Here is a 26,426-nt window from a genome sequence, read left to right on the forward strand (position 1 = left end):
GCGCACCCTGTATACACTATGTACAACCCTACGCTCGTGCGCTCGCGCGCACCGCTAGCATAAAAACTGCAACAGTTTACTGCCTTATTTCCAACCAATTTGCTGAAGTTTTTCTACTGTATATTTCACCGTATAATATAGTTTCCATTGGCCCTCGCAAATCTACGAGTTTAATGCCGCCGGCTTGATACCCGCGCCCAGTTCCCGATCGATAACTTCTTCGTGATCTTGGAAATATGCAGATAAGATTAATCATAAACTACACTTTACGACCTAGTTTGGCTAATTTCATTTCCGATTTATTTCAAGCACCCTTAGCCTTCTCGGGTACAGATAAAACGATCAAATTTAAGATATCGCTCGAAATCCTTGCGCTATGAAACAGGAAGCTACACCGATTCCTACACCTGCGCGTACTTGTTCGTTACAGCTGCTACGTTTTTTTTTACAGCTGCTAATTTACATGCATCGCGTCGCCAGGTAGGCTGAATGTACCGATTAGTGACCAGTTAAAGTGTAAGACCATGCTAGACTTATTTATAACTTGTTGCCTTTGGTATAATTAAATGAATAACGATTCTTAGACTTACCATGCAACTTCTTCTCTCATACACTGTAATCTTACTGCTGCTTGCAATTAGAAATTAATAAAATGCTGATACTGTAGTCAAAACAGATGTAACAATAAGTGACCATGGAAGCTTTATTTATAAGTTAGCAATGTTACAGTAAATAACTATATACAGTACTCACCTTACTATGGCAGTGAGAAATCACTCTGCACTCCAAACACATGGAGCAGAACATATTTTATATCATTTGTAACCTCACTATTCGCAACCACAGATAATTATTTGATAGAATTTTCAGGCTCGATTTATACAGGGTGTCCCCCTGTGTCCTATACAGGGGGTGGATTCTACATGAAAAAAACAAATCCAAAAGAAAGAATAAAATTTTTTCATTCAAGCCTTCGAGTTTCGACGAATACGCATGATATTCGATAGCAATCCTCTGAGTCCGATCATGACCAACCAATTCTACTTCCTGCGTATACTATAGCACGCGAATCCGACGGATCTTTAAACTCGATTTTCCCGAAAACGAAGCCTCAAACGAAAAAATTTCATTCTTTATTTTCGATTTTTTTTTCATGTAGAGTCACCCACTTCTCGGTTGTACCACCGACGCTGGGACACCCTGTATAGCGACAGTTGTTAAAGGTATTAATTGAAGTCCGCTTCTGCTAGTATTTATTTGGAAACGGTCACTGGTGATCGGTAGGCTGCGGATTTCATGCATTTGTGACAAAATTGGTTGGATCAAATTCAAAGTAAAGAGAAGATTAAAAGGATTGAAATGTCCATATACTATTTTCAAATAAGAAACTTCGATTTTTGGCATTATCTCGTCAAGATGTACAGGATTATATAGTAAAAAGTTAAAAATTTCTGGGTTGCCAAGGTGAAGTTTAACCACCACCACTCACCATTTGTATGGTTTTATTATAGCGTCTTATAGTATGGTCGCGGAGTGTGCATCCTCCACCGAGAAATGAACTTCGCGGAACGCCTCGCAAATATTTCCTTCTTAATGAACCGTGGCGAATTCGTGGATCGAAAGGGCCGAGGCAAGCGATCTCTCAACTCAAACAATCATTATGCCGAGGAATTTGATAATGTAATCAGCCGGATACGTTTTTCCGCGCGTCCGAGCGGCCATGGATTCCACGAATTGTTCCATGGCATCGGGAAAATTCCAGCTTCTTTATTTTCCCGACCGAGAGAAATGTTTCCCTTACGACTGCCTGCTGCCGGTCGCAGTGCATCGTGAGCCCGACGAACAGAATAAAAAAAAGGAAAACCTGAGTCATTGGGCACTCGCCAACAAATTCATCCATCTATTTGTCTATCTATGTTCGCAATTCTGGTTTGGCTGTCTCTCGGCGCAAATTGTATATATTTCGTTTATTTCGCTGACGAATCGATTTTGCCGAGAAATTGGAATCGCAGTCGAATGCCTCTATTGATTTAGCCTTTTTAATTCTTTGTAATGAGGTACGGGCGTGTTCTTACCGCAGATTTTACTACGATTCGCGAAATTTAGTCCATCATTTATTGTAAAATCCAAATATTGTAAACAATTTTTGTACCATTAGTTGTACTGTAAAATTTTTATAAACTCCTTGATGTTTCATTTTATTGTGTAAATATTAGATATAAAAGTTTAATCATTGAAAAAATTTGAGGAAAATGTAATTCTCTTCTACTTGAAAACTAATAACGTGATATATATGATAATTAATGTCAGTATAAAATTTATTCAGATTTGAGTTTTGGTAATTTATGAAATGAAATTACTACTTATTGCTAACATATTGGTTAAATAATATTTTGCTAGCTTCATCCAGCATGATGCATGACTTCGCGCAAGAAATTTATTTCGTACATGATCGATTAAATTATAAATTCAAACGTACAGCAATTTTCAAATATTTACGATATCCATGAATTTTTTCCACTCCAACTGGGTTAATATACTCCCGCCGAACATGAAGAAATAAAATTCGAAATCAAGTATTAGGTACTATCGGAAATCCTTGTGTGTCTGTTGCGAGCGGGAGAGGATATAAAATTCTAAGATTGTGTACAATAAAGAGTATAAAATATATAGAAATATCTGTATGTACTCCGATTTTATTTTCATTGACATATGTTTGAGAAAAATATTGTTACATACATAGGTAACTGTTACAGTATAAAATACGCTTCTACATAATAAACATATGTTTAGCGCTTGTTGTAACAAAAAACTATTACATTTCAGTAATCAATACGTATTTCTGTGAAAATAAATTTTTAACAGACATATTAAAAAAAGCATTAAGAATTTTGGAGCTAACAGAAATTAATATCTTTTTTAAATTTAATAACATAATCGAAAAAATAGATTTCAAGTTTGAGTCACCTTTTAATAGCATAGCAATTTACATTTATTATTAAAGTACTTAATACTAAAATAATACTAACAATAATAAACTAAGTAGTAAAACGTTATTCCTTTTTATTTAAACTGCTTTGATAAATACATTAATTGCTCTGTTGTGTTTAATGGATAATAAAATGGTTTATAAACGAAACAAACTCATTAAAACAGAAATAATTATTTTCCGCGCATTACCTGGATGCAACATGCCAGCAACTGCAACGTATCGCATAATCATTTAGTCACATTTGCTGTAAAGTTCGATCTTCCGAGCTTCATGAATTTTATAGCGTTTCATGTACTGTAATAATGACGGGTAGATTAATTTATTTCTGGCGAAGTAGTTAATTCAACGTGCATTCCTTTATGCTAACAGTTACCATACTCATTTCTTGCTAAACATTAACGTGTAAACAGAATTTATTATAGTTAAACGCTGTTAATGGCGGCTGTTAGATTAAATATTTGCTTACGAAACTGATTGCACATACCATACCTACTTTTCCAAATTAAATACAACGTGGCGAAAACTCTACGCTCCACCAACATTTTGTAATAATTATTCAATAATTGGTTTAATCTAATGTCTTGACAACAATCTTAACGAACACAAAAACATCCTTCAACAAACTTCATTAAAAGATAATTGAAGAGAACAACAACGCTTTATTTATTCTATTAACGACTCTGAAGACTTCTATTTTCGTAATAAATTTTACATATATGATAATAAAATTTAAAAAAAATTTGTTTTCCTATTTAATGAATATATTGACTTGAAACTAAAATGAAAACATTCATTCTCGTTAAGGTTTAATATTGACATTTTGTACATAATTAATATTAATTCGGTCTGTCAGAAATGTTAAAAATCATGATTACTTGACTGACTTCGTGCAAAATAAAAATTTTCTGAGTTAATTGTCAAAAACTGAAGATAAGTATGTACTTCTTCTTTTAATAATTTTAATTGTTCTAATGTCTTCACAGTTTTGTACTTCACCTATTATTTTTTTATTTTCAGTTTATTTTAGCGTGGTCGCATTAACAGCGAGGTCATTCCTTTCTGTCATAAATGTATAAAATTTTCAGTCTGATCATTATCATTTTCATTGTAACCACCGAACAGTTGTATTTATAGATTTTTTATAAGTTGCGCTGACTATTAATATTTTATTTATACCAAGGGTCGAAATGCAAGATTTATTCAAACTTGACACAGAGGCGACAATGTGCCCACTATTTTTCTCCGAACGACACGAACTTCATATATATTCAACGCTTTTTATCCGACATAATGTGCACTATAACGAGTAACGAAGTGTACATCTTTCCCTTCTTCACCAGCAGTCCCCTTTTCTTTTCTAACTGCGACTTAATATCGAGGGGCGTGCTCAGTAAGGGTAATTATTATGTTCCCGACGACCTGAACATTAGCAATTTCTTGCCCAGTCCCTATCTCCCTGGCCCTAAATTGCTTCTAATTATACTGACTAAACATTAAAGACCTTCTCATTACAATGCCTCTCGCCAAGGACGTGCTTACCTTCGTGAAATACCTTCGTGAAAATCGTTTACCAATTACATACTGTTCATTGTACAATTCTTTCGTTCAAAATTTGATAACCATTGAACGAGTTGTGGTTGCTATTTTTGATAAATGAATTTTTCAAAATTTTACACCAGATACCTTCATATTGAATTTTTTCTGCATACGAGGTATTCTGTAATTACCGATGTTATTGAAATCAAAACAAGTAACAATTGTAAAATAAAATCTAAAATGGTATGTATAATAAAAAAATTGGAACGGAATTGGAATTTAACTGAAATTGGACATTTCATATGCCACGATTTACATGTCCAATTTTACTTGTAAATAAATATTATTCCAACGTCCATCAATGCGACTGTTATACATTCTTTATAGGTTCGTGGAAAAACAACTTATTCACGATAGTAAAATAAACTACAAAATAGAGATAACAATCTCGAAAATGAGGAACGCGAATTACTAAAAAGTTCAACTTCTGCCGTAATACAATCAAGAAATTAGAAATTCATTATACGTTGTTTAACCCTCCGTATGCTATGCCGGAATCGTTCGTGACCCGTCGCGGTAGCGGTTAAAATTTTATTTCGATATAAGTCGACGCTTTTTATTTCGAAATAAGAAAACGGCTATCCCCTCTTCTTCTTCTTCGTCCGAAATACGGGGAAAGGCGGTCTCGAGCCATCGCCTTATATCGAAAGAAAACTGTAGTGAAATATCGGCGTGGGTCAGAAATGACCCCCGCATATGATTAGAACTCGCAGGGGTTCGTTGAAATGGTGCTTACTTTTATCAATAAATATATTTCGCTAAAAGATACGTTTCTTTAACGTTACTGTACAAAATCGGACATATCGTATGCAACAACGTCGTACAATGTTTAAGAAATACAAAATAACAAGATGTTACTGACGGTGTAAAATGAAAGCGTGTTGTTCCGGGATTAATATTGCCGGTGTAAACAGTGACACTTGCATTCCTCGAATTCTCTTGTCATAGACGGTCTTTTACACGGTCACTTGTGACTCGCGCTGAAAGTGCTCCATTTTGTAAATCCTCGAGCTCTCACGCATCCCTCTCAAACTGGCGCGGCCGCACACTTGTACGCACTCAGTTCCCCGCACCAAACGGATAGAAATCTGAACGGCAGAACACTTACGGGCAAAACAACCCTCGTCGCTCGTGAAACAAAAAAAAAAAGAGGCAGTTCCGCTGCCATAGTGGTCTATGTGTATGTATATCGAATCCACAAAGCAAATTGAAGAACACCGAATGAACCGTGACACTACACCGCGATAGAGATAAAACTATTTGTTTGTTCAGGTATGTTTGGTGGCTGGGTCGAAATTAACGATCAATAAACGCTCCAATAAACTCGATAAAAGTTAGACTTTAATGGTAAGTAATGATTAGACTCTGCCGATTTTACAATATTTATAAGAAAAATGAGCCGATCCAATTTCAAACATTGTAATCACTAGAGATATTAAAGACCATTGTCCTATTATCTTCCAAGTATCGCGACTGTCACGGGTGGAAATATGCTTCCATTTATTCTCTTCTTCTCGCAATGGATGCAGACAATTTTTATTTTGCATGAAGATCCGCAGTCGGGAAATGATTAGACTGCGAATCTTCATGCGTTTATGATAAAAATCGAAGAAACATTTAACACTGACCGCGTACCGAGCACTAAAAGTGACTAAATGTATTGAATTTACCAAGAATTTTCGCAATTCGTATAATTATTTTATGGCCTTATAACAAAAATGAGTAGATGAAACAGAAAACCGTGAAGGCATTAGAAGACTTTGAGAAAATTGTTACATTACTTTCGACTTACTAAAATATTTAAGAGAAAAAAGTTTTTGATTAATTGTTATTTAAAATGCGTTCCTTGCAATCAACATAGAATACTCTTATTTCGCACGAAAATTCGTAAGAAATTTATTCAACAATTTTCAATAGATGCGTCACTGTAATTTCAATAATTGTAAAATAAAAAATATAAAACCGGTAATTTAGTGTTAAATAATTTAAAACTGCTGTTGTGTTATTTCCATTTGTTCGCAATTACTACAAACAGATATAAATGACGCAATACACAGAAAGTACATGACAAATACTTACAAAAGCACATACGTATAAATATAAGGTAATGACATTATAGAATTATGAGGAGATTTCATAATGAGATAGATAAAGCGGAGGAAACATTGATTTAGTGCTAACAATACCAAATTTCTAACAATGTCTGCGACCTAATATAATAGATAGAAACTTGCTCGAATTCATCGTAGTCGTGGCAGTAGAGATCAGGGGTTCAACTTAGGTCGGAAAAAATCAAGTGGGATCGGTTCGGAATCTCGACAGTATCATGCTATATACCAATTCCCGGAATCTCGACAGTATCGTGCTACATACGTCTTCCTGAGATCCCGAAAGTTTCGTGGTACATACCAATGCCCGAGATCTCGAGATTTCGAGACGTGATGAGCCGTGTTCATTGCGGCGGTTCATTACACTCCTAGCTGCGTCAAAATGCGTCATATCAACTCGTACGTACAGTAATTAGAATGATTATTTGAAAGACAGACGAAACTAATTTATTATCCTACTTTATTCGGAGTCTGATTATTCAGGGTCCGATCCTATTCCTTTTATCGAGTTATTTAATCGGTTTAAGTTGAAGTTTGCCTAGCACATATATTTCGTATTTTAAGAATTTTTCCATTTTTTCTTTTTTTTTCTGTATCCAAATTTATACTTAATTCATTTCTTGAGCCAATTCAACTTTTCTAATAGTTTTTAGTAGTTCCATCTAATTAAAGTTCTTGAGTTCTTGTTCGTAAAATCCCATGGTCAAAAATTTCATTTTAACTGGCGCAAAAATAGTTTTACCAGCGAACTAAATTAACGGAAAACTAAATAAGCAATCACTTTCCTCAGATTTTCGCTTTACAATTAACCCACTTTCATGATTGCCGGTATACGTAATTTTCGCGCCAGTAGCAGGAGTTGCAGGAATCGCGTTTGCGAGTGTCTCAGATTCGAGAAAATGCCGGGATTTTCCGTGTCTAAAAGGAGAACTGAAAGATTGAATTTAATCATGTTATTTGAATGAAAATCTAGAGAATTAACGGATTTGCGACTCAGGTTTAACGTGTGCACCTAGTTCGCCAGAAGTATTAAATGTTTACATCTCGTATAACTCGAAATATATTCGAAGCGAGCAAAACGACGAGGGGCGTAACGCGGCCCCTAATTTTCAATTTCATCAAAATCCCTGACATCGCACATGGAAAGAGGTCCGTCTGGCATGGTACGGCTAGAATATCTGACGGAAATCTGTTCCGTGCTATTTTCAGTTCAAGTTCAAACCACAGACCGCGGTTGCCGGGTCACCACTGGTCCGTCACCGTTAAATGTCTTTTGTTTCGACCGAGATGCGACAGAGAATCACAACCGGACTACCCTCTTCTTATTGTTATGCGTACAAACGCGATGGCCGTCGAACGAGCAACGGCAAAAATCGATTCGTTGAACGTTTCGACCTGATCGCTTGAAAGCGCTCCATAAACTGTCTACCATTTTCCCTTTGATTATTGCTTGGATATATTGTTCCCAGGTAAAAGAAGTCGACACTTTTGGTAAATAATACTGTTTCATTTTAGAAAAGTAAAAAAAAAACAAGCACAAAATGACATACACAATATATGAATATCATTTATTACATTTTTTACAACATTTTCAGTTATTGAAAATTTTCCCGCATGTGTAACGCGAGCCGGTGAACATCGGCTAGTCATTTAACATAGCTAATTAGTTAATTCTTTGAACATTCATTTATGAACACTTAAACAAAGACACAACGAAAGACAAGTAACATTCATATAACGAAAATTTTATCGTAATCTACGTAAATACGATATAGTTTATACCGATATGGATACTCTGACACAATTACATAAAAGAGTTTGCCATTGAATTAAAGTGAAAATTAAGAGTTTCTGAACGATAACATCGAATACAAATGGCGAGATAAGTAAAGATATCGTTTATGTTACGAAGAAGCTACCAAGAATGTAATTTATGGAACCGAAATACAGTGTCTACTCGATATATGTCCAAAACACGGGTCTGGCCAGGGATAATTATCGGCTTCTTTAATCCACTGCGGCAAGTAGAAAAGGACAGCGAAGCTAGAATGGCCCCGGTTGCCGAGAAGTATAAACATAATACGGGTCGGGTGTATCGGTGTGAAATCACTACTAATCTAATAACAAAACTAATTTAATACTAATTATTTTTTTATGAAACTTTCACCAATATATTTGTATAACTTTTCTGATTAAAATGACACCAAGCACGGTATAATTCGGATCAATATTTACACTAATTTTCCGTTAGTATAATTGTAACGGGAAGTAACATCGGAATTATATCATATGTGGTGTCATTTTTATTAGAAAAATGCCACGAATATATTGGTGAAAATCCCATAAAAAAGTGATGAAAAATGCAAAAGGATTGTTATTGAATTGATCTCACACCGATACACCCGATTTGTATTATGTTTACACTACTCGGCGACCGAGGCCTCTCATGGGGTATACCCCGCGACAGTGGGAATAGTTCTGGGACAATTATCGGCCAAATATTTGGGACATATATCGAGTAGAGACTGTATATGCATTCATGTACAAGGAAGTTATGTTGAATATTTACTGCAGCCTAGTGAATAAAGTGTACATGTAAACGCATTAGTAGGAAATATTTAAAATGTGCCTTCCATTTTTGACCTTGTATGACCTTAGTGGTCAGTGTGTCGTATAGGAATGAATTTGTCTTGACACACGCCTCCATATGAAATAAACAAAATATACAGCGTTCCGTTTAAAAAATTCAAGGTCACCTTCATTTCTGAAAAGAAAATAGTGCATACAAAATTACATACGCCATTACGCTACTTGCTAAAAGCAGTATTACTTTTTGTCCTTCGACTTTTTTTTAAATATTTATTATTTCCAAGAAATACGCTGGCCAGTACAGTGTATTGCGCCTGTATACAGTGGTAATAAAAATATTTTATGCTCAACAATACCTTAAAACTATAATGATCTCTATTCATCCGTCACCCTGGTCCTTTCCCCTTAAGGGTTTGGAATCGCGTCGTTTTAGCAAAATCTAGTCTCGCAGCAGAGATTTGAGATTCCGGTGTCCTTCAACGACACGTTGGCCCAATAAAAGGGGTGCCTGCGAGCTTCGCAGAGTCAAGAGACCTAAAATAAGAGCTAGCTCGCCGGTTGCCAAAAGCCGAGCGAATTTGTTAGCGGCGTTGCACGCCGTCTCGCCCCGGTCGGATCCATCTCATTGTCATCCGTTTTTCATTTCTATCCGACAGTGCCACCGGATATCGTTTACGGGGGCGATACCAGCGCCGACTTGGCAGTTTCGGAGGGCGAGAACGCGACTCTAAGCTGCAGCGCGACGGGAAGACCGGCCCCGAGAGTGTCCTGGAGAAGGGAAGACGGCAAACCCATTCTTATAAGGGCCTCCTCAGCCCTTAAGCCAGGTATATAATGACACTATAAAACTCGCGGATATCTCCGCGGACAGACCTCTTTCACTTGCTACCCCTCATGAAAAAAGGCAGAGAGGCGTCAGTGCTTTAATTTCGTTTGCTACCCATTACACTCTTTGTCCGTGGTTCCGTTACACCTTTCCGCCTAGCCCTCCAAACCCTCTGACAGTAAACGAATAGACTCGGGTGGAAAAAATTTGTGGATACAAACCGATACGTCGACCATCAGTGTATCTTCTCAGACGTTTGCGAGGGAAGCTTCATGACATACTGATTAGGGGGGCGGGAATTGTTTCTTTCTTGGTAAAAAATATCAACTTTTTATTATTTACTATTGTTATTATTATTATTATCTTTATTTCAGCCTTCCAGCCATGAAGTTTGGCCTTGGTTTACATTACCCGTTATTTTTTATTAAAAATAATATCGCATTAATTAGCCTGAAACTTTGCACATGTTTCTATTATACTTTCATGAAGTTATAGAATTGTTTTCACTTAGATTTGTTTAAAAATACGTTGAAAATATTTTTCAAAGTTTTCACAGACATTTGTATGTACAGCACTTTCGAGAATAAATGCGTCTTCATTGTCCTGACCGCAACATTATAAAAAAATCTTGGAACAAAATGAACGATGGATTGCGGAACTAGAAGCTTCTAGTTTCCGCATTTATTGCCGTACGATCATCTTTTTACGAAATTATCGCTATTTAGATCTAGGCAATTTTTTGAGTACCGAGTGTTTATATAAATATTTATATGACCGAATGTAGGCGAACCGTTCAAAATAAATTTCTTCTGTCCTAAAATAGCGTTTACAATGGTCTGCGTAAAAGGATCCACGAGCTTTTTCCACCGGCCATTCTGTTTACAGTGTTCCGTTGTGTTTCTTCTCCGTCCATTTCCATCGGAGGCCGTAGCTCCGAGCTTTATTACAATACTTATAACCGGTAATCGTTGCCTTGGCTCTTTGTGTCACCGACACCGATAACGGAATGCGGAATGTGCAACATCTGCGGTTCCCTTTTTTCTCCTTCGTCATTCCCCCGTTCCGCCCTCGCATTTTTTTTTCTTTTTTTCCTCCACCGTCGCGTTACACACCCTCAATCGCGAGCTCTCGCAATACTTTATGCTTTTAATATCGAAACCGTACACCGGTCACGCCGACGACGCTGTGCCCGATATTTTCACCTGGTACGGCTCGCGTGCCTCGGCCAGGCTTTTATTTTACAAATTTCACAGAGTTCGACTTGCATGTTTTGTGGACTTGTCGTCGCGACATTTTCAATATCGCCGCGCCCCTCGATCGTGTCCGTTTTTATATTTCCTGGCTTTTGTCCGAATGTGTTTAACGGCGGCGCTGCCGTTCATTCGAATATATTTAACGTCGACGTAACACGCATTGCATATGCATCGCTGGAACGCTCGCGCGACCTGTTAACTTGGAATTTTTACGCTTTTGATTGCTAACGGTTTTTGATTAAACCTGATAACTGGGTTTATTGCATGCAGTAATATTTTTACGCCGCGATGTAAACGATGCACGTGGCTGTCGACGTGATAGCATGTACAGTGATTTTAGTGGCAGACGTACCGTTCATTTAAAATTGCGACGCTTACGGTTGACGAAGTGTTTTAATCGTTTTTGGGGGGTTTCTACTGAGATCATTTGAAGTAACATTTGAAAATGTTCTCCGCGGCTTCGTTAAGGAGTTATTAACGAAAAACATGGACCAATCAGAGCGAGGCTATAGCAGAAGGATTCGCGCTCTGATTAGTCTGTGTTTTTCGCTAATAACTCCTTAACAAAGCTGCGGAGAACATTTTCGTAAAGGGAAGTTACTTCAAATTGCGTCAGGAATCAGCCGTTTCGAGGAAATACAACATTTTTAGGACAGCCTGCATACTTCTGGATCGGTGGAGACCTGTAAAAAATTGACCGCAAAATTGACCTTGATCCATTCTTCCAAGATCAAAATTTTGTTCATTGCATCGCTAGGAATAGAAGTCTCGAAGGAACTATTGGTCTCAAGTCAACCATTCCGAGTCAACCATTCAAAATGACTTTGAAGTTGCCTAAAATAATTTATTCCATATGTCTACAGGATGTCCCAAAATTGAGTAAACGTGTGCGGGGTGAGGGATGATTCTATACGATGAAATATATCAAAAATATAAAATAAAGTTTTTTCATTTGACATCTCGTTTTCGAGAAAATGGACTTTAAAATGCCGCCAAGTTCGCGTGCCTAACGTTTTTGAAAAGTAGAATAAGTAGGTCATGAACAGACGCGTCAGAATCTTCCCATTCAAGAGCACGCGTGTTCACTGAATTTTCAAACTCTAATTTCTCGAAAACACGGCATCAAATGAAAAAAAAATTTATTGCATATTTTCGATATATTTTCTCATGTAGAATCATCCCCTCCACGTTTATACCATTTTTAGATAACCTGTAAACATACGGAATAAATTCGTTTAGGCAACTTGGCGAGTTTTGTCCCTCGTAATGAGTACTGTACGATGCAATAAAAAAATTGTTTGACTTTGGAAAAAGGGTCAAGATCAATTTTGCGGTCCATTTTTTTAACAAATCTCCACCAATTTTTATACACCTTGTACAGCATGGGCCATCAAGTGGTCGCCGTGACGTTTGAGATATTTGTGACATTTTAATGAATAAATGTTTCGAATAATACCATAGTCGTATTGAATGAAGAATTTGTGGAGAATTTTAATCATTTTTGGCGGTTTCTTCGTACAGGATGGTTCATTAATTGGTTGCCATGATGCTATCTTCAACCCCTTGCCTTAAAACGATAAACTTCTCAGAGTCGTCATGGATTTCGAATGCGAAGCTTGACGGGTTTTTAACTTTCCTAAACTGACGTATAACATGACAGGTAAGGGCAACTTAACCAGTTGATTTTAAAGTAATATAAATTAGTTTACTTTCGAGAGCGTCGGGCAGCATTAAATAGTAAGTTCTAGTCTGAAAGCTCAAAATTAAATTATAAGGCAAGGGGTTAATTTATACTTTAAAGGCTTCTTGTGACCAAGTGATTTTTAGGAATTTTTTTTTTTTGGAATAACTACTAAATATGTGGGACTAAGCCTTTTAGTCCTTTTTCAATACAATCCTTCTTAATATAAAAAATGAGAAATTTGATTAAACTTGGATACTTTAACTACAACTCATGTAACTTTGATTATTCTCACTTCCATAAAATCGCACATGTACTTCAAATACCAATAAATATGTGCGCAAAATCCCAATGCAAAAGGTTCAACAGTTTCTCTGAAAAAAATCGTAAAACTTCATGTGAAAATGGCGAATACCAGAATATGCCCTTAATGAATATTCGCGAGTTTCTATTTAATATAGAACGCTAATTGGGAATCCTATTTTGATTGTCTTCCAATAAACAAAGCGCTAATACCCATAGCAGTTGCTTATTTGTCCCGATCGATTTATGGGACTGATACACGGAAAAACAAAGTGGCATTCGATATTCGGCCACTTATATTAAGTATAATTCCGCGGTCGTGTAAACAAATACACCGAGTTTCCACATTCATGGGGCACGGCTGTTAATTACCGTCTGATAGTACGCATGTAGTTTGAAGTTTAACTACCAGGCTGTTCGGTGCCGTAAGTACCAAAGAATATTCGCTATTCACCGCCATATGACCCCACATTAATTTGGTATTAATAGGGTAATTAAGCGGCCCTAATATCCTAGTTGAAGTTCTATTCGCGCAACGAGGAGGATTTACTACAGTAATAAGACTACACACGCCGGGACGTAACTTAAGATTCAAGGAACGAACGAGCGATCTCAAAGAACAATGAAAAACGCCCAAGCCCTCGAGTAATTTTTTTTTTTTATTAAAATTATTTTTATTATAATTTAAGTAATTTTAATTTCAGTCGAAATTGTTTCGCGTTACATTACATGCAATTACAAAAATACAGAGTATCCATCATGTGTCAGAGATTACGTTTTTGTCTTATTGTTAAGTTGATAAATTACAAATTTTTACGAAGGCCTCGAATAAAATTTCGATAAATCCCACGGCCTTGTGAGTTCAATTTTCTTAAATATCAATGTATCAGATATGATTGTAAGCATTGGATCCAATAATGTAAACGTTTTCAATGAAAATTATTTCGTTGCAAGCGGCAATTACTTTCAAACACAAAAATAATGCATTCAATTTATTTTATTTATGTTGGATGCATTCCAGGCAGAGATTGACGTTTTTTAACGAAATTAATTTTTAACGTTACATTTATTTGTCCTGATTGTTTGCGTGGCCAATGGAACTTTTTGAATCTGTTTTATCATATATGAAACGTTTTGTTTAATGAAAGGCATATTAAATATTTGCATAATATGTATTCTATTCTACATTTATTCTACTGAATTTGTGAAAAATTCGTATTCAGAAATTGAAGTCCTTCCTTCGTGTATATATTTTTATTATTTTTTCGTGTCTGTAACATTTATGATTACAAAATCTATCCAGAGCAATACCTGATAAATATTATTAACTATAATTTTTTTGTGATACGTAATTACTGTAACATTTGAGACCAATGAGCTGTAGGTTTAAATAGCTAATGTCAATCCTTCGGTTGTTTCCGAAATGAGAAATTACTGGCAAAATAAACATTAATTTTTGGTCCAAGTAATATTTTACTTTTAAATTATCAATAAGAATCATCTAATTGTCAACGCTTTGTCAAAATTGCCGACATCAGAGTGAGCATTTTGTAAATGAAATATTCAGAATGATAAATACGATGCAGAATGTTTAATCCTTCAAATCGCACAATTTAGCTGTCAGACATTTTTCTGTTTCCGGAACAAGCCAAAAGTATATATAACAGTGTTTCACAGTTTTCGAAAAAATATTCGCTGTCGAGAGAATTTATTGGCGAGAGCAAAAATGATTGCGCGCAAACACGTAGCGTAATATAATCAGCATATAAATTTCAGAAATATTCAGGCTGTTTGGTACGTAAATCGATGTTTCCTTATGCGACTACATAACGTATCCTATAGAACGACGTGTGTATGTATATTCAAAGTACAGCATGTCAATTCGGAACGTGTCTGAAATCCATTGGGGAAACGTGTAGAAGCCTGCATTCAAATGAACGGTCAACACTTTGAAGATTTGCAATGGTAAATATTTCATGCGATTCGTGACAATCGCGGAACGGACGATTTTCTTGATTCGCAGAACGGAATAAGAAACTCAACAACCATTATTTTTGCCGGCATACGTATTTCTCTTTTTCACGTACGAATTTCCCTCTAATTTTTGTTCTTCGATTTTATTATTTAGACTCAAAGTGTAAAGTGTTAAAAATTGTTCATTTGAAGACAATTCGTGACAGTGAGAACATTTTTTTTTCATTTTCGGATTTTAATAGACTCATGTATTTTTATTTTTCAAATACTGTTGCAATAGTTTGCAGAGCGTGCAACCCTCTCTTTTTCTATACTTTTGAAAGAAGTTGGAAGTGCTTTTCCATGTTTCATATTTTATGCGTAGAATTTTGAAAAATTGACAAAAGATATTACATTTCAGTAACGTTGAAAATTGTTTCGAAACCATTGTAATAAATACTCAAGATGGTACTTTTCCATGTCTAAATATTTTTGGATACTTTTATTTATCCTCTTTCACTATTACAAAATTCTGGATAAACATTTAAGGTTAAAGTAGTTTAAGATTATTCATATATTTAGTATAAATGTTTAGATTACAATTTTTAACAATGGATCAAGCAGATGATAATAAGATTAAGAGCAGGAATAAATATTTTCGATGACTATTTTACAATAAAAATGTCTGTAGCCATCATGTGGACAATAAATGCATTTTTCATACTGTAGCTCTAATAATTCGAGCACTAGATTGCAAATTTGATGAATTCATGACAAAATTAAGTAGGTAACATTTAAAATAGTGAATATATTATTTTTGATCTACTAAAATTATTAAAGAAAGAAAGAACACTCTCCACATAACGTCTGGTTGCAATTTCTTACAATTGATGCAGAAAATTTGAATTTTGCAAAAATTCGCCCACTGTGAATATACATATATTTTCTCAGCTGTGACCTGGAAGTGACCTTTGATTTAAAAAATTGTTAAATATGAAATACATTTCCAACAAGTTGCATAGAAAATATTTTTTATACAAAATAGACGCTTTCTAAGTCAACAGTAAAAAATCTAAGTAAAAAAAATGAATTCTTTCGTTAAATAATTTTAATAAGTCAGGAACAATATGACAATATTTTTAATTCTTGTAATTTGTATGTCACCTGCTAATTTCTGTAGTGAATGCATAATAATCCGCAAATCACTACACTTGAAGAGAACATTTAAATGGCTACCTTTTGACGGACCACCCTGTATGCTATATTTCTTGACAAATCACGGGAAGAGAAGCAATTAAAAAGAAGAATGGAATTCCAACGTCAGAGCGGGTCAAAGTTTCCGGTAAAATAAAATCAGCCCTCGTGACGTCTTGTTGCAGCATATGTTGCGTCACGTGCTTCTTAAACGTCCGCTACAAAACCCGCGTTTCGTTCTTTTTCTTGCCTACCAGCAATTTAAATAATTGGATAGTATTCTGTGCAGACGAAACAGTAGGATGGAGGTTGCGAGATTCATGAGCTTGTAGTGTAATTAGTGTTATAAAATCCACTTACCTCATTAGGGCATCTGGAAAAAAGAAATTATTTTTCAGACGCCGTGTAACGAATGAAAGGGACGTTAGTATGAAATTACGTCAGTCAGCGCACCACCGCTCGGATAAAGTTTTTTTCACGACATATGAAACTTTTGGTTTACGCAGTCCGGTCACGTATCTTTCTATATTTGCGAGATTTTTCATCGCGTCTATTAACCTTATTTCGTTAATTAACTGGAGGAAAGAACTTTCCTCTGTATTTCGCCGGAGAAGTTTCTATGGAGGTGATGCGCGTATAATTCAACGTTATGTAGTTAGCGTTTATTTAGAGATTTTGCGTAATCAACACTGCTCGACTCAATTGTTAAATCGCTTGCTGATTGTGTTGGGATCTATTCAAACCATTAACCTCTTCTACTGGTAGACAATTAAACTTGTGTATTCTATTCAAAATTTTCTGATAATAAAAGAATTGCTTTTTTAATAATCAATTTAATTTTTTTAAGGCGAACAACTTTGGCAGATTATTTAAATTTGAATAGATCCAACACTTTTTCATTGTACATTCCGTTTCTTTAAACAAAGGAAGTCTCCTGCTGACGATGATATTTTATTGTACTAGCAGACATGCACTTTTATAAAGAATTAAAAAATATGTGTTAGGATCTTTCTTCAACCTTTTAACTTTATTGTTTTATAATTGTAATAACTGAAAATATATTTGTTGCACATGATTGTATACAGATTTTGAAAGTACTATATTATTACATATAAGAATTTTTTATCAAACTTTACTGTGTATTTTCATTTTAATTATTAATTATGTGTGCTTCTTATACTAAAACCAATCGCCTGCATTATTACTTAATAACTTGACAAATTCACTCCTATTTTGGTAACGAATCGGTTGATCGATAAATTGACTGCTAGTGTCGTAGCTATCGAACGCTATTTTATTGTCACCATGCACTCAATACATTGATTGACACGCCAAATTTAGTAAGCGACTATTAATTGAACACATTGTCCCGCATTGAACATGATTAAAAAATCAACTGCACGAAGGATGTCGTGAATGAACATGTTACCAGCAGAACTGCAAGCAATCTAAATATAGTTATAAATTCGATATCGTTTAGAAAAAAAAAAATACTTCGTTTATTATCAGTGAATAATTTGTATTCAAATTAGAGCTTTTTTCAGTATCAATTCTTGTAGCCTAAATTCTTGGGTATCTCCGACTGTTTTTTACAAGCAATTTAAACCCCTACAGATTTATTTCTACACTTTATTCGTATTTTTGCCAAAAGCCTTTATCGCTTCTTTGTTAAGGGCTTTAAAATCTTCTATTTCCAAAATATCAATTAAAAATTATAAAGGTTATACAATATGGTTCTTTGCGATCTCGTTATTTTGTTATTTTATTCAAATAGTTAATAATGATGTACTATAGTTAATAATGATGTATTTGCCAATTCAATAATCTAAAAACGATTAACAAAACTTTTATAAAAAAAAAACAAAAAACGATCTTATCGTTTTTATAGTTCTAAGATCACATTTAATTAATTGTTTATAAATCAGAAAACATTCTCGGTTATTATATTGAATTGCAACATAACAATACGGAAACAACAAACGTGAAAAACAGAATTTTACAGCATCTGAAACAGAAAATGGTTGAATTTTCATCAGAGCAGCGTACAAAGGTAAAAACATTAAAGAAAAATGTAGCTATTCGCCGTAATTACACATCCAAATGTCAAATTCGTCGACAAAACTTTTCGACCAGCATGAAAACAAAATGCTTCCGTCACGTGACTAGTGTTTGCTCGTCTAAAAAGTCACAACGTGTATGATGCCAAAGTAAGTGGACGAGAAGTAGCAGTATGCATGCATGTTTGCCACAGAATTGTTTATGCTTTCATGTCAACGCTTAATTACCTTGAGCTTGGATGGTATATTCAGAAAACTAGAAAACGTAAATATTTGGCTTCCAAAAGTCTGCATTCATCTCAGCTCGTGCACCAGGTTAATAGAAGTTACCAACAATAAAGGAAGCTCCCCTGAATATTCAATGGAAACAATGAAAAAGTTAACATTCAGTTTATATTTATTCATAGCTAAAAACACAACACGAAAAAAACAGATTTTCGTTTGTTGCATCGTCAGTTCAGTTTTACATTTTAGCTTGAAATCATATAAACGATTTTATCGATTTTTATTTTACTATCCTGAAAAATCTAAAAATAGGATTGAGTTTATAATTATTCACTATAAATAAGGATGCAGTTCTACAGAGTGGTTCACGCAATTGTGTAATTTCTGACCCACGCCGATATTCCACTATTTCTTTTGATACAAGGCGATGGCTCGGTACTGGCTTTCGTCGTATTTCGGATAAAGAAGAAGAAGAGAGGATAGCAATATTTCTTATTTCGAAATAACAAGCGTGGTCTTATATCGGAATAAAATTGTGCACATTGACGGTCGTTCGAACTTATCCCCACCGCGACGAGTCACGAAGGACTCTCGGCATAGTATATGGAGAGTTGAATCCCTGCAAATGAAATAAGAAATAAATGAACCAGGCAGCTAGTCGATAGAAGAAGGAAACAAATGGAGTCAGTATGTTCATTCGATCATCCGTAAGAGGCTAATCCCATTATGTCCCTGCATCGATGATGAGCAACGGTGGCAGGGTAACCGGGACCCGCAGGGAAAGTGTGAAAGCCAAGAGCCGGGAAAATTTTCGGACGTGAGCACACAGATTGGGCGTAAGAACATGGCGGAGTGAGTATAACGAGGCAGGTCGTTGAAACAAGTTTCACCTTTTGAACTCGAAGACAGGAACAGCGGGTGCACGTGTAAAGAAACAGAGGATGAGAATTCTCTTCATGGTGTCTTGTACGGCCCGCACACACAACCATCGAAGGACTTAAGGTCGTGTATACGGACACGTACAACGAACCGCGGCAGAGAACGTTTCTCCACAGTCCTATCTAGGAGAGGAGAGTACACAGAAGACCCCCACGCATATACGTGCAATATCGTTTGCACATACATCGAGGATGAGGCAGGTGGTAGTTTCCGCTGCAGAGACCCGAGTTAGCAAAACTTTGACCGGCGTAGTTCCCGCTGCCGTTCCCGCCCTCTTCACCACCCACGCACCCTGTTTCACCCCCCCCCCCCATTTGCCACCACCTTTTCACCCCCCAGTTTCAACCCCCTGACGACGGATGCGGCTGGAACGCTTCAAGGCTCCCTGTATTTGTCTTTTCGACCGTAGATATTTTTCCCTCGGCCGCGGTAGTTAACGATTGTCGTCGCGAAGAATGCTATTAAGATCCAGCTGAATGCACGAATAGGCATATTCATGCTTATGAATTAATGGAGGAGAGCCAAAGTGCAGACTCATTACGAAGATAAATCGCTCTTCTTCGGCAATGGCGGTTCGATTAACCGGTATTGGCTACGCCACGTACTTCCGGAGAAATTGCTTGAGGATCTCGAGGATCGGTGTGGTATCGGTCTCGGTTCTTGAAACTGTTACGAAACGGTTTTATTTTGTTAACGGTTTTAAAAAATGATAGGCCACCCTATTAACATGTTAATTTTTATTCAATGGATAATATTAACGAAATTTGTCGTTTATACTTCGTTTTTTGTCGTTGTTCCTGTTTATTTGGATCAGTCGGTAAAAATTAAAATGTTGTTACTCGTCATAAATTTGTCTGAAAAAATCTAATGGTGGGACAAAATGGTAGGACATGTGTTTAAAAAACGGAGCGAACGAACAGAATTAATCGGTTTTGTTTAATATTCTCTACTCTTTGTAGAGCCTCCTCTATTTTTGATCACGGAAATTATTCGCTTGGGCGGAGATTTATGTAATTTTGTAAATTGTTTTCTACCTTACTTGACGCTATTCATGTTCATTGCTCAATGTTTTAATTCGTCGAGAGTTAAAAACTTTCGGCTCTTTATTCTTCAAATTCTTCAAACAAACTTCAGCTTTTGCATTTAAGTATTATGTGTTATCAGAAAATAATATTTCTGTCACACCGAATTCGAACAATTACAAATGTAATTCGGACATCTTTGAGAACCTAACGGCAACACACAGAGTTCATCTGCGAAAAGCTCTTACTCGTATTCTATCCTCTCAATTTGTGTCATTAGGGGATTCGAGAAATATATCCACATCGCTGAATTGTTCTCTTTTATTTTTTGCAGATCGACATGAAATAAAACCGATTGGAATTCCGTTATTTCTACGCTTCGATTGATTTTCAGAGGGATATCGTTGTTTGAAAAATTCTTTTGTGCGTCCAAATATTGCTAGGTGTAATAAAATCATGTATGGGATTTTGCTCGTCCATTGAATCATCTGAAACATCACTGAAATAAAAAAAGGCACTCCGATTTGAAAGAGTAAACTTGCATTATTAGTGTATAAATTTGTGCTGACTCAATAACAGAAATTTAATTACTTTTTATTGCAAAGTCGGCTTTGACTGTACGCGAATATACTCGCCTGCGATGCAAATGGGTGAAACGATTTTCAAAACTTTGGCCAGGCGAGTGAATGGTGAAAAATCTGGCACTTGTTTCAGCGAAATTTTCGACAGGCGGTTATATAAAACATGAAGTTCAATTTAGAAATAGACATACACAATACACAATATGATTCTATATCACCGCAGTCTTCATAGAGTAGATAATGAAAATGTTAGACAATGAAAATTCAAATAATAACGGACCTCCAAAATTGAAATGTGCTTAATCTGGGTCAGCGATAAATTGTGCTACTGGCTATCAATATTAATTAATAAATTGTCTAGAATATAGAAACACAAAGGAATACGTACAATACGATATCAGATACAGAAACTGCAACAAATTCTTTCATTAATTTTCTCAAATATATTGATGTAGTAATTATAAAAATAAAATTCACGCTATCTGGGAAAAGTAACAATGGCAACTATAATTGGTTCATTTATGTAGTTTTCGCGTTAAAACCTTCACTACCTTATAGTTAGTGTTAGTTTGATTTCTCGCCACCTGCAGTGCTGTACAATTAAAAATGCACGGTGTCATTTAAAACAGCAAAGATGATTTTGCATTTTTTCTTGTTAAATTTTTAACTTGTAAAGACCAATTTTTCGACCGTCCAGTTTTTTTCGATACCAGAACAGCATCGTAAAAGTGGTGTACACAGTGGCCAAATATGAGAACAAAGCTCCAAGGGGTGAAAATCTATTCCGGCGATCGGTTGTCCTAAAATTTCGTTAAACATTCGAGCTCGCGGTGGGCGAAGCGTTGGCAATCCTGATACTTCAATAGTGGACGCGAGTCGCCGCGGTTGTAAAACACGACAAAGGTAGAACGTAAAAATTCTATCTCCGTAGACAAAAGTCGCGAGGCTTCCGGGGAGACGCAAAAATTCCCCGAGTGCAAATTACAAAACGGTTTCCCAGGCATTGTCTACGCCGGTGGTTTTCTTTTAAACCGAGAAAACCGCGCTGCACCCGGTCGCCATACATCTCGCGTTGCTCTCACAACCGACACGATAGTGCTTTTCTTACGAGCTTTGTAAACTCGTTAGCGTTCGCTCACTTAAGGAACTCGTTAGCCGGCTAAGTAGTGAATTAAGCATATATCTTCTCATCTTTTCTTTCGCTTACAACGTTTTGTATCGAGTTTCCGGCCTCTCTCCTCGCCCCGCCTATTCTTGTTTACCCGTCTCTCTCTCTTGTTTTACATGCGACATGCCTCGCAGAAGCTAGTTCCTTCGTTCAATTGCATTAGCCTGCGGTTTCGACCTGGTTAAAAGTTCCCTACCCGGTTTCGTTTAGATCAAAGTTTCTACCGGGACGGAGAGCTGTAACTTCTTGTCCCGAGATATGTTCTTTCCATTTCGCGGCTTTCCCTCGGCAATCTTTCATCCTCCCCGCCGACTATCGTTGCCGCCTTACTCCTCAAGAACCACTCGACGACGTTACCCTCGCTTAGCAATTCTATTCTCGTTTCTTGTCCTTCGTACACAAAATAAACACCCGGCCGCCATTCCGAAAATGATTTAGCGCCGCCACGCGGAATTTATAAATGGATTATACGTTCACTTGGATGCCACGGGATTTCGCTGTATCGCGTATTAGCCACCTGCCGAACGAAAAAGTCCCAATTACCGACCCTATACTAATTACAGTGATTTCTCTATATATGTCGCCAAGGCCTGGTTGATAAACGTCGCGGAATTATCCCCACTATCGCGGAGCATACCCCGTGAGGGGCCGCGAAGCTCGAGAGGCCTCGGACGCCGAGGAGTGTAAACATAACACGGCTCGGGGTATGTCTCCTGGACGATACACGACGCTGGTAATACCCGTGTTGTTGACATATATCGAGAATTCACTGTATTGACATTTTATCCTATATACATTTCACCCTCGGACTCCTGCGAGTTCTGTGCCGGAGCCATATCTGACCCACGCCGATATTTCACTATTTCTTTCGATATAAGACGATGGCTCGGAACCGGCTTTTGTCGTATTTCGGATGAATAAGAAGAAGAGGGGATAGCGAAATAAGAAGCGTCGTCTTATATCGGAATAAAATTGTTACATATTGACGGTCGCTCGAGCTTATCCAAACTGCAACGGGTCACAAATGACTTCGTATGGCATAGCATACGGAGGGCTAAATATGAAATTTATGTTAGGAATGGGCGTTAAAAGTATTGATTTCGATTCGTGAATATTCAAAGTATCATGCTTATATGGTTTCGCTAATGTACGTAACAGCATATGATTAAGTAATTAATAAATAGTTGGCACGAAATTCAACATTTTCAATATAATGGAAACAGACTCAGATGTCATAATAACTAAGTCTTGAAGCTTGTTTACAGTACTATCCATTACATGCTACACCATCCCAAATTGCACACAAGCACTATTAGTTGCGACGTCTATTAATAAACAGCAGAAACTTAACCTAGTACTGTCCGTCCGCTGGATGATGGCTAGGTAACGTGTTTACGTTCTCAAACTATCCTGACTCCCCTACCGTCGCGCGCATTGTTGTTATTGGTCAACGACGATGATGAAGAACGACAGCGGTCATATCGAGACGGAGTGAAATGGAACGATGACTTCACAGGCTTGAGAGGCCACGCACAGTGTGCTGGAAACCCGTTCTTCGTGGCCAAAATTATTTTAGTAACGTAGGTGACCTCCATTTTGTAGAAAAAATTTTTTTCAGTTTTTTTATATCGCAATTTGTAGAAAAGTGAATACTGTTCTACTTTTATTGGAAACATTTGTTGGAAACAAAACAACAGTATTCGAAACAAAACAATAACTGAAAATAGTAAAAATACAAGTTTAGTACCTACCTTGGACATGTTATTTTTTCCCCCTTAAAGAAGAACATAATTATAAGAATGTTCGGATGCTTGGACGTATATAGCAACTACTCATTAAGCGAATTCGTTGTTTGTGCCTTTTGGTTGTCAAAAAAATCAAATTCAATTTGCGAAACTTCAATGCGCCACAATGTTACTCCAATTCTATTAACTTCGATTTAATGTTGCTTAGTACACTTCAAAAGTATTTGCAAAAATTAGTTATGTATATAGTTGTGTAGCTAGTTGTTTATTAATAATATTGACAATCTTAATGTTATTCAAGCACGAGCATTAAAAAATTTAGTGTATGCATGTTGATTTCGCGGAGAATATTGGAACAATTTGTTGCAAGAAAATGATTTTCTATTCAATTTTTCTACTATTCATTGGGGGTTGAAAGTTCATTTAGTTTTTATCCCTAAAAAGATTTTTAGTTGGAACAGGCCGTCTTGCTATACCAGTAACCAGTTCTCATTCATGTCAGTATCCTTATACGTGTATCAAATGTATGTGTGCCAATGAATTATCAATGAACTATAAATTTATTCACATTATCGAGGAAGTATGAATCTTTCATTAATAAATTACAGCTGGTGATTTTCACCTAAATATGTCAAGTTACCACTTCAATTTTCATTAAACCAAGCACGACAAGCATTAATTAATCGTGTGTAAACTTTAATATCATCATTCGGCGTAGTACCACTTAATTATGTAGCCATTTCCAACACTTCAAAAACTTTTAGGCTAATTACTTATACTGTCCAAAATACACTCCTATGTAGCATGGAATTACTGAAAGCAATGGGAATTTCAATTATCTGTTAATTTTCATTACAGTCACGATGTTTTCATGCTATAGATTAAAAATAAACTGTTCGTAATTTTTGTGTGTTGCACACACCTGTTGCCTTTTCTTTGGCTGATTTTTCTGTAACCATTCAAGTAAGCAGTTTTAATTTATAATAGAAAAAAAAAATCAATTCAATCAATCAAACAGTATAAAGTAAACTAACAACATATTAGTAAAAATAAATTAATTTTAAGAAATATTCAAAATAATGTTGGTTAATTTCGATATATTTGTGTAAACTACAGATGAACGTTAAACGGACGTGATTAGAACAATTTGATAAACAATCTTCAAAAAAATGTACATTCACTCAAAATATGGTAAAAACGATTCACGAATCTATTAATCTGCCGCTATTTCTTGTACAAGACGTGATTTAACGTCAGAGATAAAATAATCTTGACGTAAAATAACATGAACTAATATTTGAAATAGCGATGGAGCAAGCTGGGTCTTGTATTTATTAATACTGATTCGTATCAGTTCCCAAGCACCATGTTCGTATCAAATGCAACTGCGAGGTAAGTTATTGGCTTAGCAAGATGGATTTGTTCCGGTTTCTTACGCCACGGATGCAGTATAAACAGTATCATTATGAATCGAAACGAAATATTCTATATGTTAATAACTGCTTCATGCCTTCTGGGATCAAATGGGAAGCTGAATTTGAAAAGTATCAGTGGCAACAGAAGAAAAGGATTGGCCTGAGAAAGTAAAGTAACTTTCATCAAATTGCATTCACGTTTCAAAGTGTGCTCTATTCATTTGCATGCAGCTTTGCATTGGCTTGCTTTCCAGAGAGGGTACTTGAATATTATATTATAATGAAAGTGGAAAGATAATATCCTTCATCCCACTGACCATCCATTTGCTGTCTGTTCTCTTCCTATTACGAGATGTTACGGAATTATACTAATACTTCTTCATGAAAACATTCTGTTGTTTCAAACACTGTGCAGTTATGCAGCATTGAAAATTAATTAATTAACCCTCGTCTGTCCGTCGTATCAATTTCATATATTTCTTATTGATTCTGAACAAATATTATATTCTTCACATCGTTCTATTATTAAGAAATTCTTTGGAATGATGGCAAGATTAGATTTATTCAATACGATTACTGTAATATGTTTTGTTATCTTTTGCTGATTATTAGAATGTATAATTACTATAATTTCATCAACGTATTTTAGACATTTTTCTGAGTGAAACGTCACCAAACACGACACAGATTGGATCGTATTGTGTGACGTGAGTGTTCGAATAATAGAACAGTGGGTTAAACTTTACCTGAGGAAACCACAAATTTTTAACTTTTTTTTA

At 36.0% G+C, this 26,426-nt stretch overlaps 2 protein-coding genes across 3 annotated transcripts in view; both read left to right on the forward strand.

Moving 5' to 3' along the window:
* LOC143365259 (lachesin) overlaps positions 1 to 26,426 on the forward strand; it is a 195,693-nt gene that overhangs the window by 154,190 nt on the left and 15,077 nt on the right. For both annotated transcript variants that reach the window (XM_076805287.1, XM_076805288.1), the window contains one exon: positions 9,942 to 10,112. In XM_076805287.1, coding sequence (XP_076661402.1) covers positions 9,942 to 10,112 — 171 coding nt within the window. The remainder of the gene's footprint in view (positions 1 to 9,941; positions 10,113 to 26,426) is intronic.
* The window catches only part of LOC143365261 (small ribosomal subunit protein eS19), a 168,617-nt gene that overhangs the window by 42,141 nt on the left and 100,050 nt on the right, over positions 1 to 26,426 (forward strand). The window lies entirely within an intron of this gene.

The sequence above is a fragment of the Halictus rubicundus genome, chromosome 2 (assembly GCF_050948215.1).
Source record: "Halictus rubicundus isolate RS-2024b chromosome 2, iyHalRubi1_principal, whole genome shotgun sequence".
NCBI classification, from domain to species: Eukaryota; Metazoa; Arthropoda; class Insecta; order Hymenoptera; family Halictidae; genus Halictus; species Halictus rubicundus.